Here is a 13,963-nt window from a genome sequence, read left to right on the forward strand (position 1 = left end):
AATTAGTGTTCTTGGGGTACCATAATCCAAGGTCTTGAGTACCATATATATACTTTAATATTCTCTTCACTTCCTTGAGATGTGTTTCTTTAGGATTTGCTTGAAATTGTCTAACAATGTCATCTACATGCATAATGTCTGGTGATGTACCTGTAGCATAAAGTAAGCTTCCAATCATAGACCTGTTATCAAATTGATTAATGAATGGATAGTCATCTTCTTGACTTAGGCTAAATCCTATTGTCATAGGTGTGCATACTGGTTTACAATATTCTAATCCATATTTCTTCATAATCTGCTTAAGATATTTGGTTTGTGAAATAATACCTTTTTTAGTTTGTTGTACTTGGAAACCAAAAAAGTATGTTAGTTCACCAAGTAAAGACATCTCAAATTCCTGTTGCATGACTGAAGAAAACCCTTGGCTCATTATGTCAACATTGCTCCAAAAATGATGTCATCAACATAAACCACTACCACCAATAGTTTATCTTTGTCTTATTTTATATATAGATTGTTGTCAGTAGACCCTTTCTTGAATCCTTACTTCTATAGATACCTAGCAAGACAATAATACCAAGCTCGAGGAGCCTGTTTTAATCCATATAATGCATTCTTAAGTTTGTAAACAAGATTTTTATCATTTCCAAGTATGAATCCTTCAGGTTGTTCAATACAAATTTATTATTCCAAGTCCCCATTTAGGAATGCATACTTAACATCCATTTGATACACTTTAAAGTTATGAATTTTGGCAAATGCAAGGAACATCCTAATGGCTTCAAGTCGAGCTACATGTGCAAATGTTTCCTCGAAGTCTATTCCTTCACGTTGAACATAAAATTTACATACAAGTCTTTCTTTATTCTGGACGACTTCTCCATTTTCATTCAATTTATTTTTAAATACCCATTTTGTTCCAATTACATTTTTATTATGAGGTCTCAGAACAAGTTCCCATGTATGGTTCTTTTCTATTTGATCAAGTTCTTCATTCATTGCCTTAACCCATCATTCATCTTTTCTTGCTTGATTCAAATTTTGACGTTCAATTGTGGGTAATAAGGCTAAGTGGCTAGATGTTTTAATAATTGTTCTTCTTATTTGTATTCTAGCTTCTTTATCACCTAGAATTTGAGATTCAAGATGATTTTTCTAAACATACCTTGCTGGAGTCTTTTTTGGCATACTTACATTTTCATTTCCTTCTTCTGATAATTCTATTTCTTGTTCTCCTACAAATTCTTGGATCTTAGTAAGGAGTTGTTCATCATCTAATTTTAAATCTCTTTGGTACCCGTATGATTTGAAAATGAGATCTTAAAAAAATATTAAGGTATTACAGACTCATGTGTAGGAATGCCTATATTACTTAGTGCAATGGATCGAAAATATTGCGAATAATATAGACAATGAGCAGTTAGAAAAACATAACAGGCACACACATCAACACAACAAATAATCAAGGAGTTCACCAAACTTCTTGGCTACGTCTCTTGGTCCAGCTTTCAATCGTGACCTCTCTATTATGTCTTCAAGAGCAGATTATTACAAGTGTGAGCTCCAATCAAGTCTCAACACAACAGTGACAAAACAACAAGGATTTACTTGAAATCCTCAAGTCTACCAGAGTACACAGAGTCTTCCTCTTGCTCTCTGTCTTCTGATTTCTCTCTGTCTCAGCAACTGCCTGCTCTGTCTCTAACATTGAGTAGCTTTTAAGCCTATCGACGCTTGTCTGTTCGTCTCCCCCCCCCTGTCCATTCAAATCCCCTCTGAGCGTTAAACAATCATTGTAAAATGCCTTCAAGTATGGTAGCCACCTGTGTTAAAATTGGCAACCAGGGAAAAACTTCATGTGGGTCATCTTATTCATGGCTGATAATATTTTTATTAGATTCCTCTCGTCGAGAGGTGTAGGATTGATATAAACCATCATCCGATTCCGATAAGTATTCATGGAGATATGAATTTATTTTGATTATGGAATTATTATCAAGCCGACCTACAACTCATGTAGGCTCAGAAACCCAACAGTCGCATCTATTCACCCACCGACGTTGTGTATAAATATAAGAGGACTTTTTCCTCACTTGGACTCACTCATCTCATCACATCTCTCTCTCTCTACTGCGCAGATATGAGTCTCTTCTCTACTGCGCTGAAATGGGTCTCTCTCTCTCACACATGTGAAACCGGAAGCTATTGAATTTGAAGCTGCAACTGCAGAAGTAAAGATTGACTTGTGTGGCCTAGAAGATCTCCTCTTTGGAACTGCGCTGTAGGTTCATCTGAACCTCCTTTGAAAGCCGCAACTTTTGGTGGTGGAATGAAGTCAATCCGACGAACGGTTTGCAAGATATCGACTGCCCTAGTTTGAAGCTGGAAACTGCTAAAACTGAAGCTGCAACTGCAGAAGTAAAGATTGACTTGCGTGGCCTAGAAGATATCCTCATCTGAACTGCGCTGTAGGTTCATCTAAACCTCCTCTGGAAGCCGAAACTTTTTGTGGTGGAATGAAGTCAATTCGATTGTCGGTTTGTGAGATATGGTCTGCCCTAGTTTGATAATGAAGTCGCTAATGCTGATGCTACTAATCTAGGGTTTGCTACTGCTGATATGAATCAGATTTATTGTACTATTTCTCTCTGCTGAATTATTGAAGATAAAAGAAGAATTGATCAAAGGGTTTCCCCACACATTGTGGGGTTTGTCCCTGGCTAGCCGCCACATCTTGTGTCTCTTGTCTTGGCTTGTTTTCTGTCGATCATTTAGTGTTCTATCTGCACTTTACTTTATGTACATGTGATTGCTAATCGGTGGAATATAATAAGAAAAAGAAGTAAAATGTTATAAGCATAGAACATACTATAACTTAACATGGTATCAGAGCTGAGGTGAAGACAAAGCCTGAGCAAGAGCAAGAGCAATCATTGAAGAGAAGATTGGCAAGGCTATCCTAAAAGAACTATGGGGTCCTCAACACTCTTTCCTGCCGAAGACAAGCTCCGTGAGAAAGTTGACTATCACAGATGGAAGATGTCTATCGATCTAACCCTTGAAGATTAAGGAGTGCTGGACCATGTAAGAGGCAATATTGTTGAGCCTTCATCAAATGCATCTGCTGCTGCCTGGAACAAATGGAAAAATGGAGAAGTCAAAACAAAGAAGATCATTCGGGACTCTATCGACAAGCGCTTTATGGCCTACATCTCTGATCTAGACACCTCCAAGGAAATCTACGACAGACTGAGAAATGGCACTCACAACTCCTGGAGGATTACCATCCGAATGGTACGTGTTCAAGACTACTCTTCTGAACTATAATGTAATTCCTGGTTTCGAGGAATTAATGGCTATATGCATTCAAGAAGAAACAAGGGAAGAAGTGCAAGAAATGCCCATGCCTAAAGGTCCTCCTGCTGCCTTTTCTTCTCATGCAAAGAGAAGAAAGGACTCACATCAGGACGATGATCAAAATCCCTCTGATGGCAAATCAAAGGAATGACAAATTGAACAACAAAGGTAAGAGGAGAGCTGGAGATCGAGGAAGAGGACAACCATTCAAGAAGGCTAGAAAGTCCAGGATGTATTAAATGCACCTGATCTAAAAAAGAACATGGTATCCATCTCGGCAATGGAAGACAAAGGCTATAAGGTAACCTTCAGCAATGGCAAGGTATGTATATGGAAAAATAATGTTAAAGATTCCTTTACACTTGGGTTTAGTGTTGATTCATTATATCAGGTTGATGGAAGTCTGCTAGGTGTCATGTCTTGTGACACAACTCTTTAGCCCGAACTTTGGCATCAAAGGTTTTCCCACCTTCATTACAAAGCTCTACCCGATGTAAGACAAATGGTAACAGGGATGTCCGAATTCCAAGTAGAGAAAGAAGGTGTATGTCCGGGATGTGCCAAAGGAAATCTCAGAAGGGGACCATTCCCCTCAAGCCAAAGCAAGACCTCCGATATATTACAGTTGGTTCACTCAGGCATACCTGAGGTTGGCATTATGAGGGAGACTACTACACCACATACTCCTGAGCAGAATGGTGTGGTGGGAAGGAAGAACCACACGATGATGGAAGCTGTCCGGGCCATGCTACATGATCAAAGACTTCTGAAGTTTCTATGGGCTGAAGCTGCAAACACTACCGTATATGTACAAAATCGATGCCCTCATCAAGCATTGGGTTCCAAGACTCCTGAAGAAAAATTCACTGGTAAGAAACCTGATGTTTCTCATTTTAAAATTTTTGGAAGCCCTGTATACTTTCATGTGCCGAAAGAGAAAAGAAATAAATTGGGAGCATCTGGAAAGAAGGGAATTTTCGTGGGCTATGGTGAAAATACTAAAGGCTATAGAATCTATATATCCTGTCAAAGGGAAGTCATAATCAGTCATGATGTCACCTTTGACGAAGATATGGCTCTCAGCAAGGTGATCAATCTTCCGACTTTGAGGAGCTCTCAAGAAGCCGACACCAGGGAACCGAAAGAAAAGGATGATGAATCAATGCCTGATGTAGAAGAACCCATGGATCTGATTGATCCTCCTCCATATGAGCCTTCCTCTTCTAGGAAGAGGCCTTCATGGCTTAAGGGGTTACTTGATGATGCTGAAGGACATGCTGCACCTCGAGGAACCTTTCATCAAAGTAAGAAACTTAACAGGTATCAGGGATACCTGACCATCATGAGCACGATCATACAAAATGAACCTTCATCATTCTCAGATGTCATCAAGCATTAACTATGGAAGGATGCTATGACCATAGAATATTAGTCTATTATGGAGAATTATGTCTGGGAAGTAGTTCCCAGACCCTGGACAAGACAATTGTTACTTCAAAATGGCTTTACAAGATAAAGCATGCAGCAAATGGAAGTATGGAAAAGTATAAGGCTCGTTTTGTTACTCAAGGTTTCTCCCAAAAGGAAGGTATAGACTATGATGAGATATTTGCACCTGTTGCCAGATATACGACCATCCGCTTGATCATAGACCTTGTGGCTTCACAAGGATGGAACCTACATCAGATGGATGTTAAGACCGCGTTCTTGCATGGTTCTATCAAAGAAGAGGTCTATGTGGAGCAACCTGAAGGATTTGAGATTTATGATTGAAAATCTCATGTATGCAGGTTGAAGAGGGCTCTCTATGAGCTGAAGCAAGCACCCCGAGCATGGTATGAGAGGATCGATAGCTACTTGATGAAGCTGGGATTCACTAGGAGTGAAGATGATCCTAACCTTTACTTTAAGGTTGAAGATGACAAGCCTCTCATACTGGTGCTGTATCTGGATGACCTATTTCTAATAGGTGCGAACCCTCTCATTCAAAAATGTAAGAGGGAGATGGATTTTGAATTTGAAATGAAGGACCAAGGACTTCAAGTGTGGTAGAAGCCAAGGGAAATTTTCCTATCTCAAGGAAAATATGTGGTAAATATATTGGAAAGATTCGGTATGATGGACTGCAAGCCTGTGACTACCTCGAGGATCTTAACTTTTAGAAGTTATATGCTAGTGATGTCGGACCAGACTTGGGAAATGCCTCTGAGTTTCAAAAACTCATTCGCATTGATGTTCTTAGTGAACCTCCGTCCGAACATATGTTTTGCAGTTAGCATTGTGAGCTCATATTTGGTTGAGCCTCACTGGATTGATGCCAGGAATATTCTGAGATGTCTTCAGGACACAATCTCTCATGGATTAAGATACACTGCCGGAGATGTGAGACTACTTGGATATACTGATGTTGATTGGGCAGGCAGTGTGGTGGACCGTAAGAGCACTTCTGGGTACTGTTTCACCTTGGGATCTGCTTTGATATCCTGGATGAGCAGGAAGCAGAAGCCGGTGGCTTTGAGCATCGCCGAAGCAGGATACATTGTTGCTAGCATAACCTCATATGAGGCAGTCTGGTTGCGAAAGCTATTCAGTGAGCTATTTGGATTTACATTGGATACCATTGTGATTCTCTGTAACAACCAGAGGTGGGATTCGATTATTGAGGAATCCCATATTCGTCAATTGCTCCAGTAGATAGACATCATTTGGGATATGGTAAGTCGATGAGCAAGGAAGCTACATCACATTAAGATGATGTACAGGTTGATACACCTTGTCAAAGCCCCGAGGAAAGATCTAATCTGTGATTTTCCCAAACGAATTGGAGTCGGAAAGAAACCCTTGTACAAGGGTCCTGCATGTTGCATACTTTGAGCTCTGGGAGCTCTGAGGGCTTGCGGTTATTATTGGAGCAACATACGACCACAGGGTGACTCACCCTCCCCTGGTGGTGCGCACTGGAACAAGATGATTCGCTCTCTTGTGGGAAAAGATGATTCGCTCTCTTATGGAATAGGATGACTCGCTCTCCTGTGTAGCAGGATGATTAGTTCTCCTGTGAGGCCTGGATTGATGTGTTCTCCATGGCGATTGTAGCAGGATTGATGTGTTCTCCTGTGAGGCCTGGATTGATGTGTTCTCCATGGCGATTGTAGCAGGATTGATGTGTTCTCCTGTGAGCACAAGATTGATTATTTCTCCTATCGAGGCATCCTACCCATGCAGTCTGGGACTCATGGGAAGTACCTCTCATCTGATCAATGAGCAGGGAAATGAAGTTAGGGACCATAGTAGTATCGATGGACGCATCGTTGTAACTACCGTACTCCCTACGCTAGTATGATCTCCATTGATCTGGGATCAATGATACTAGTCTGGGACCAGTGGTAGGAGTTGTACCATGCTATGACGCTAACTTCGGGTTGGTTGAGACTGGTCTGGGATCAGTGGTACATACTCTGAGACTGAATTTGAGTCAGTGGAGGATGATATTGGTCTGGGAACATTAGAGTTGTACTCACTATGACGTTGACTCTGGGTTGGTTGAGACTGGTCAGGGACCAGTGGTACATACTCTGAGACTGACTTTGAGTCAGTATGATACATCCTCGATCATTTCTTCTTCTTCATAATTCAGACAAAAGAAGAGTAGAACAGAACAATGCAAGAGCAGAGCAGAACAGAACAAAACAGTACAGATCAGTGCAGGGCAGAACAAGACAAAGCAAAACAGGCAAAATAGAGCAGAGCAGGGCAAGGGTCAGGCTGTACAAGGCAGTGCATTTGATGGATGAATAGTAACGACCGATAGACAGATTGCAGATGAAGTTCTCCATGGTTGAGAGGGAGTGTTAAAATTGGCAACCAGGGAAAAACTTCATGTGGGTCATCTTATTCATGGCTGGTAATATTTTTATTAGATTCCTCTCATCGAGAGGTGTAGGATTGATATAAATATCATCCGATTCCGATAAGTATTCATGGAGATATGAATTTATTTTGATTATGGAATTATTATCAAGCCGACCTACAACTCATGTAGGCTCAGAAGACCAACAGTCGCATCTATTCACCCACCAACGTTGTGTATAAATATAAGAGGACTTTTTCCTCATTTGGACTCACTCATCTCATCACATCTCTCTCTCTTTACTGCGCAGATATGAGTCTCTTCTCTACTGCGCTGAAATGGGTCTCTCTCTCTTACACATGTGAAATCGTAAGCTGTTGAATTTGAAGCTGCAACTGTAGAAGTAAATATTGACTTGCGTGGCCTAGAAGATCTCCTCTTTGGAACTGCGCTGTAGGTTCATCTGAACCTCCTTTGAAAGCCGCAACTTTTGGTGGTGGAATGAAGTCAATCCGATGAACGGTTTGCAAGATATCGACTGCCCTCGTTTGAAGCCGGAAACTGCTGAAACTGAAGCTGCAACTGCAGAAGTAAAGATTGACTTGCGTGGCCTAGAAGATCTCCTCATCTGAACTGTGTTGTAGGTTCATCTGAACCTCCTCTGGAAGCTGAAACTTTTGGTGGTGGAATGAAGTCAATCCGACTGTCGGTTTGTGAGATATGGTATGCCCTAGTTTGATAATGAAGCCGCTAATGCTGATGCTACTAATCTAGGGTTTGCTACTGCTGATATGAATCAGATTTATTGTACTATTTCTCTCTGCTGAATTATTGAAGATAAAAGAAGATTTGATCAAAGGGTTTCCCCACACATTGTGGGGTTTGTCCCTGGCTAGCTGCCACATCTTGTGTCTCTTGTCTTGGCTTGTTTTTTGTCGATCGTTTAATGTTCTATCTGCACTTTACTTTATGTACATGTGATTGCTAATCGGTGGAATATAATAAGAAAAAGAAGTAAACTGTTATAAGCATAGAACATACCATAACTTAAGAACCTGTTTTTATACGGAAATGTGCTAATACATAGAAAATCCCAACAAATCCCTTTATATCAGAATTCAAAACTTATAGAGTCGCGTTTATAAAAACCGTCAGGTCCAGCTATGGCAAGTCGCATTTGTATCAGCCCCGCTCCTTTGTATCACTGCGATGCGATATATCACAATCGCATATTGCATAGTCCTCGGGCTGCGGTTAGTCCTCCTTGTGTTTTTATCAATGTGATATTGTGATAAAATCTGAACCGTTGATCTGCAAGCTTGATCGATGGTCCTCGTTGACTCGTGTTGATCGTTGTCACGATTTTCATATGGCTGCCTCCGATATCTTCTGCTAGCCTCCGCCGATTTCGATATGCCGATTAGATCTGGACCATTAATTGGTCCGATCCGATGGCTCCTGTGCATCCGCCATTTCTTAATGTTTTTCCCATGCGATAGTGTTTCTGATAGTTATGTATATGAAGACTTATAGGTTATTAGGATCCACTTTAGATCACGCCTTCCCACTGAAAAGATTTTGGACCCCCAAAAGCTAGTTTTAGGCATCGATCAAGTGAGGATATAGCTTCCTCACTTGTCCAATTTCTATCCATCGTGCACTGCTTGGTTTTGAACCTTTGAGTTTGATTCTCAGGTACTCAACATCCCCTCGATGCGTAGTTCTCACCTTCCTATCTAGAACTGTGTCTTCCTGCAATTCATTGAGATATTCAGGCAACAGATCATCAATAGAAGGCAACTGACTTTGCTCTTTAGGATCTTCAATCAATGAAGGTTCATACAGTCTCAAGTTTTCTGCATTAACGACTGAATAGATCCGCATATAAGCTGGTAAATCAAGGTGAAAAGCATTTTCACCAATTTTATCAAGTACCTTGAAAGGCCCATACCCTATTGGTTTTAGCTTCTTACCTTCACCTTGCATTATGTCTTTGTTGATGTACAGCTAGACTTGATCACCAATTTGGAAAATATGCTCAACTCGATGCTTGTCATGCATTGCCTTGTACTTGGCCTGACTTCTTTCCAGTTGTTCCAGAACTGCCTGGTGAATTTCTTGGATTTGTTCAATGAACTTGGTTGCTTTGTCCACATCATTGTGTCCATCAACTGCTATGTCTTTACCAAAGACAAAATCCAAGGGAGACGTTGGTATAAAACCAAAACAAGTCTCAAAAGGAGATCTCTGAGTAGAAGAGTGCTTGGCATAGTTGTAAGCATGTTGCGCATAACACAAGTGCTCATCCCAAAGCTTGGGATGCTTGCTGTAATAGCCTCTGAGCAACTGGATCACTGTCCTGTTGACCACCTCTGTCTGACCATCTGTTTGTGGATGAAATGTTGTGCTCTTCTTCAATTTGGTGTCCATCAACTCCCATAATCTTGACCAAAACTTCCCAACAAATCAAGAATCTTGATAAGATATAATAGAAGTAGGTAAACCAAAATGAACCCATACATTCTGAAAGAACAACTTTGTTGTTTGTTCAGCTGTAACCTGCTTATTACAAGGTATCAAAATACACATTTTACTGAACCTATCCACAACAACATATAAATAATCATGACCTTTTCTAGATTTCAGAAACCCCCCAACAAAGTCCATGGAAACACTTTCCCATGGACGAGAAGGAACTGGAAGTGGAGTGTACAAGCCTAATTTTCTATTACTGGGCTTGCTTGTAGCACACATAGTACACCCTTTAATATATCTAGAAACGGTTTCATACATTCTTGGCCAATAATAGAACCTTTGCAACTGTGCAATTATTTTACTTACACCAAAATGACTTGATATGAGAGAAGTATGTGCTTCTCGGATTATGTTAACTCTTTCAGTGTGTGGAATGCATAGCTTTCCCAAATGATATAAGAGTTGGTACTTAACATAATAATCCAATTCTTCTACTTGCTTGCCATTACTTAAAGTTGCATATACATCTTCAAAACCTACATCTTGAGCATATTGTTCAATGTAACCTTCATGCATTACTAAGTTATGCTTAAGTATAGTAGGTGCACTTTTGATTGGCCTTGATAACATATCTGCAACATTATTGTGTATGCCCTTCTTATATCTGATGACAAGATGAAATTGTTGTAGAAAATCCATCCACCTATAATGTCTTGATTGCTGCAATTTAGTTTGTGAGTGCAAATATTGAAGTGGTTGATGATCTGTATGTATGATTGTTTCTTTGCCCATTAGGTAATGTTTCAACTTTTTCACACTTTGTACTAATGCATACAATTCTTTATCATATGTGGGATAATTAACTACTGTAGTAGTAAATGTCTCAGAATTATAGCATATGGGTTTACCGTGTTGCATCAACACTGCTCCCATGGCATAGTCACTGGCATTTGTTTCAATCTCAAATGGATGTTGAAGATTTGGCAGTGTTAGTACTGGTGTTGTACTAATTTTTTCTTTTAAGGTGTCAAAGGCTTTCTGTTGTTTGCCTCCCCACTGAAACACCTGTTTCAATCCTGTTAAAGCATGTAATGGAGATGCAATCAAAGAAAAGTTAGCAATAAACTTTCTCCAGTATTGTGCTGCTCCTAGGAAACTCCTAACCTCTATAGCAGATTTGGGTTTAGGCCAGTTCATAATGACTTCAACCTTAGAGGGATCTATCTTCAATTCACCACCCCCTACAATATGACCCAAATAATTAAAATATGCCTTGCCATATTCACATTTTGACAGTTTTACATAGAGATTTTCTCTTTTTAAAACATCTAAAGTCTGCTTTACATGGTCTTCCCATGTCTTACTAAAAACAATAATGTCATCTAAATAAACAATTACAAAATCATCAATAAAAGGTCTGAGTACATCGTTCATCACTCTCATGAATGTAGCAGGAGCAATAGTTAAGCCAAAAGGCATAACAAACCATTCATACAGCCCTTGCTTTGTCTTGAAAGCAGTCTTCCATGCATCTTATTCTGCAACTCTAACCTAATGATAGCCACTTCTCAAGTCTAACTTAGAAAAGTAAACTGCTTCTTTCAACTGATCTAATAGATCATCAATATGAGGAAGAGGATAACGATTCTTGATCGTTATTTTATTCAGTTCTCTATAATCAATGCACATTCTCCATGAACCATCTTTCTTTCTCACCAGCACGATTGGAGATCCACATGGTGATGTGCTTGGGCTTATGAACCCTTTATTGAGCAACTCCTGTACCTGGTTCTTTATCTCTGCATTCTCTAAAGCTGATAACCTGTACATTCCGATGTTAGGTAATGGATCATCTTGCTGCAAATGAATATCATGTACTATTTCCCTTTTGGGTGGCAGATCTTTAGGTTCTTGAAATAGGATATCATATTCTGAAACAACTTTAACTAAATCAACCTTCTGTTTACCATCACAACCTTCAGATCCTGGAGAAGGGAGGAGCCATGGCGGAGAATGGCTAAACCCTAGTTTCTCGGTCGTGAATTGCAGGTTCCATGGACGACATTGACCTGGTGCTTTGAATCCCCAGAAATGGAGATACTCGCGGGCCCTGTTGTTATTATATGGTGTTGACCCATATTGGGATCGTTGAAGTTTTGTTTTTAAGAGGCTTTGCAGTCATCTGATCGGCCGTTCATTGCCTCATCGTCGAGATTCCGGTTTCCCCTGCAGACGGTCCCCCTGGTCGGTGGTCAGAACAGGTTTTGTTGGGTTGCTATGGTGGAGGAGGACCTCGTGGACTACGAGGAGGACCCCATGCCAGATCAAGATATTTGGGCGTATAAACATCAGCCGGCTATGGATCCCTGGGGTAAAGACCTGCCTAGCTTGACAACTGCTGTACATTCGTCACTCCACTCGCCGCGCTCTGGGAAAAAGCAGCATTCGGCTGTCAACATAGCGGACCTTCCGGTGTTAGAGTGCCCTCCCCTCTCGCCGGCCATGCTTCATCTGCTGGGCTCCTGCTTGCAGACCTCCCCATCCTTCGACTCCCCCCTACCACACCCTTCACAGCAACCCCTGCTTTCCCCTACGCTTACCTCCCAGCCCATAAACCCTTCCACATCCTTGGCACCGGTTGGACCCTCCAATGTACAGCGCCCTGCTCGATCTTCCTTTCATCCCGGCTCCTGCAGTTTAAACCCTCACTCCCCTATACGCTCGGGCTGCTTTAGCTCTCCGCTTCTACCTGCTCGTCCGGCCAAGTCTGCCCAGCACAGCACCTCGGACCCGTGTCGCAAGCTCCTCAAAGAATTCCCTATAGGCAGGCGCTCCGACAAGCAGAAAAAAGGTCGGTGCCTCCGGGCCATCGACTCAGATATAAACTTGACATTCGGGGAGGACGTTCAAATGGCGGATGCAATTGATACTGCAAGGAAAGTACTGGTTGGACGGGTCCGCGGTCGGACCTATTCTGTGGAAAGATTGCAGCAATGGACAGAGGAGATTTGGGGCACCTTACTAAAGGAACTGCCAGCTATAAAGGTTTTAGCAAGAGGCTGGTTTGCTCTACACTTTCATAGAGCGGAATACACAGAATGGATATTGTCCCAATTTTGGCATATTGAGCTAGCACCTGTTCTTCTGAAGCGATGGGATCCCCTCTTTGATCCGGAGCGTGAACAGCTTGGTGCTGGGCCTATTTGGGTCAGATTGCCGGGATTGCCTATGCAATTCTGGACCCCTCAGGTGTTCAAGCGCATTGGTGATGCACTGGGAACTTATCTTGAACACGACAAATCCTATGAATGAACAGGAATTATGACTATGGCAAGGATATTAGTCCATCTTGATACCAGGGCTGGGCTGGAGGAAAAAATCACATTGCACCGCAGACACTTCTCGCGCAAACAGCTTCTGGACTATGAAGGTGTCCCTTTTCGGTGTAGAAGGTGCCACAAAGTGGGCCATTTGTACAAAGACTGTCCATTGCTCTCTGGGGTGACTTCGGAAAATTCAAGGGGAACAAAGCAACAACCTTCAGTTGAGCAGAACAAAGGCGACATAAAGCAAGGAGAGGGTGAATTGAACCAAAGTGAGATCCCATCGGTGGCGAGGAATGGCACTTCAAAGAAGACAAATAGTAGGCGGAAAGTTGCGTCCTCCCCACCTCGCACCCGGTCCAAGTCTGCAGTGGAAGCATCATCGGCCCCGGGTAATGAGTCTCTTCCCATAACCTCTGCAATTTTTTCAGATGTTATGTTTTCTGCATTGCACTCATCTCTGCATCCTCCTTCCTCTGTACTGGGCTCTATCCCCTCTATTCCATGTTCCATTGCCCCTTCCCCCCCCACCTTCTCCACCACTCCCTCCTCTCACAGGATGATTTCCTCTCCCCCCACCCTTTCTACCTCCCATACTGGTTCGGGATCGCATCCATACCATCTTCGACCTCGTGTCTGTCCAAAAGTTTTGGGGCTGGGACTTTCCCCTGGACGAAAGCATAAACCTTCTAGGGGCCGTCCATCCAAACTCAAATCTGCCATTCAGTCTGCCGTGGCAGATGTTGCACGAGGCCGACAATGCACCATTGAGAGGGCGCTTAGAGCAATTGAGCCCTTTGCCCTTGGTTCCCCATGATTTGGCTCTCCTACAATTGCAGGGGATTAGCCAACCCCAAAAAGCGTTTGGCTCTCAAAAGGCTAGCACAGGAATCCAGATGTGACATCCTCTTCCTACAGGAGACTCTATGCTCTTCGGAAAACTCTGTGAAAACTCTAC

At 41.9% G+C, this 13,963-nt stretch overlaps 1 protein-coding gene across 1 annotated transcript in view; it reads left to right on the plus strand.

The window, feature by feature from the left end:
* The first annotated feature begins 13,009 nt into the window (after nt 1–13,009).
* The window catches only part of LOC149206068 (uncharacterized), an 83,570-nt gene continuing 82,616 nt past the window's right edge, over nt 13,010–13,963 (plus strand). The window contains exon 1 of the mRNA XM_089397582.1: nt 13,010–13,397. Coding sequence (XP_089253708.1) covers nt 13,010–13,397 — 388 coding nt within the window. The remainder of the gene's footprint in view (nt 13,398–13,963) is intronic.

This window comes from Pinus tabuliformis, chromosome 1_2 (genome assembly GCF_031772625.1).
Source record: "Pinus tabuliformis cultivar Carrire ecotype Pingquan chromosome 1_2, CPIR1, whole genome shotgun sequence".
Classification (NCBI taxonomy): domain Eukaryota; kingdom Viridiplantae; phylum Streptophyta; class Pinopsida; order Pinales; family Pinaceae; genus Pinus; species Pinus tabuliformis.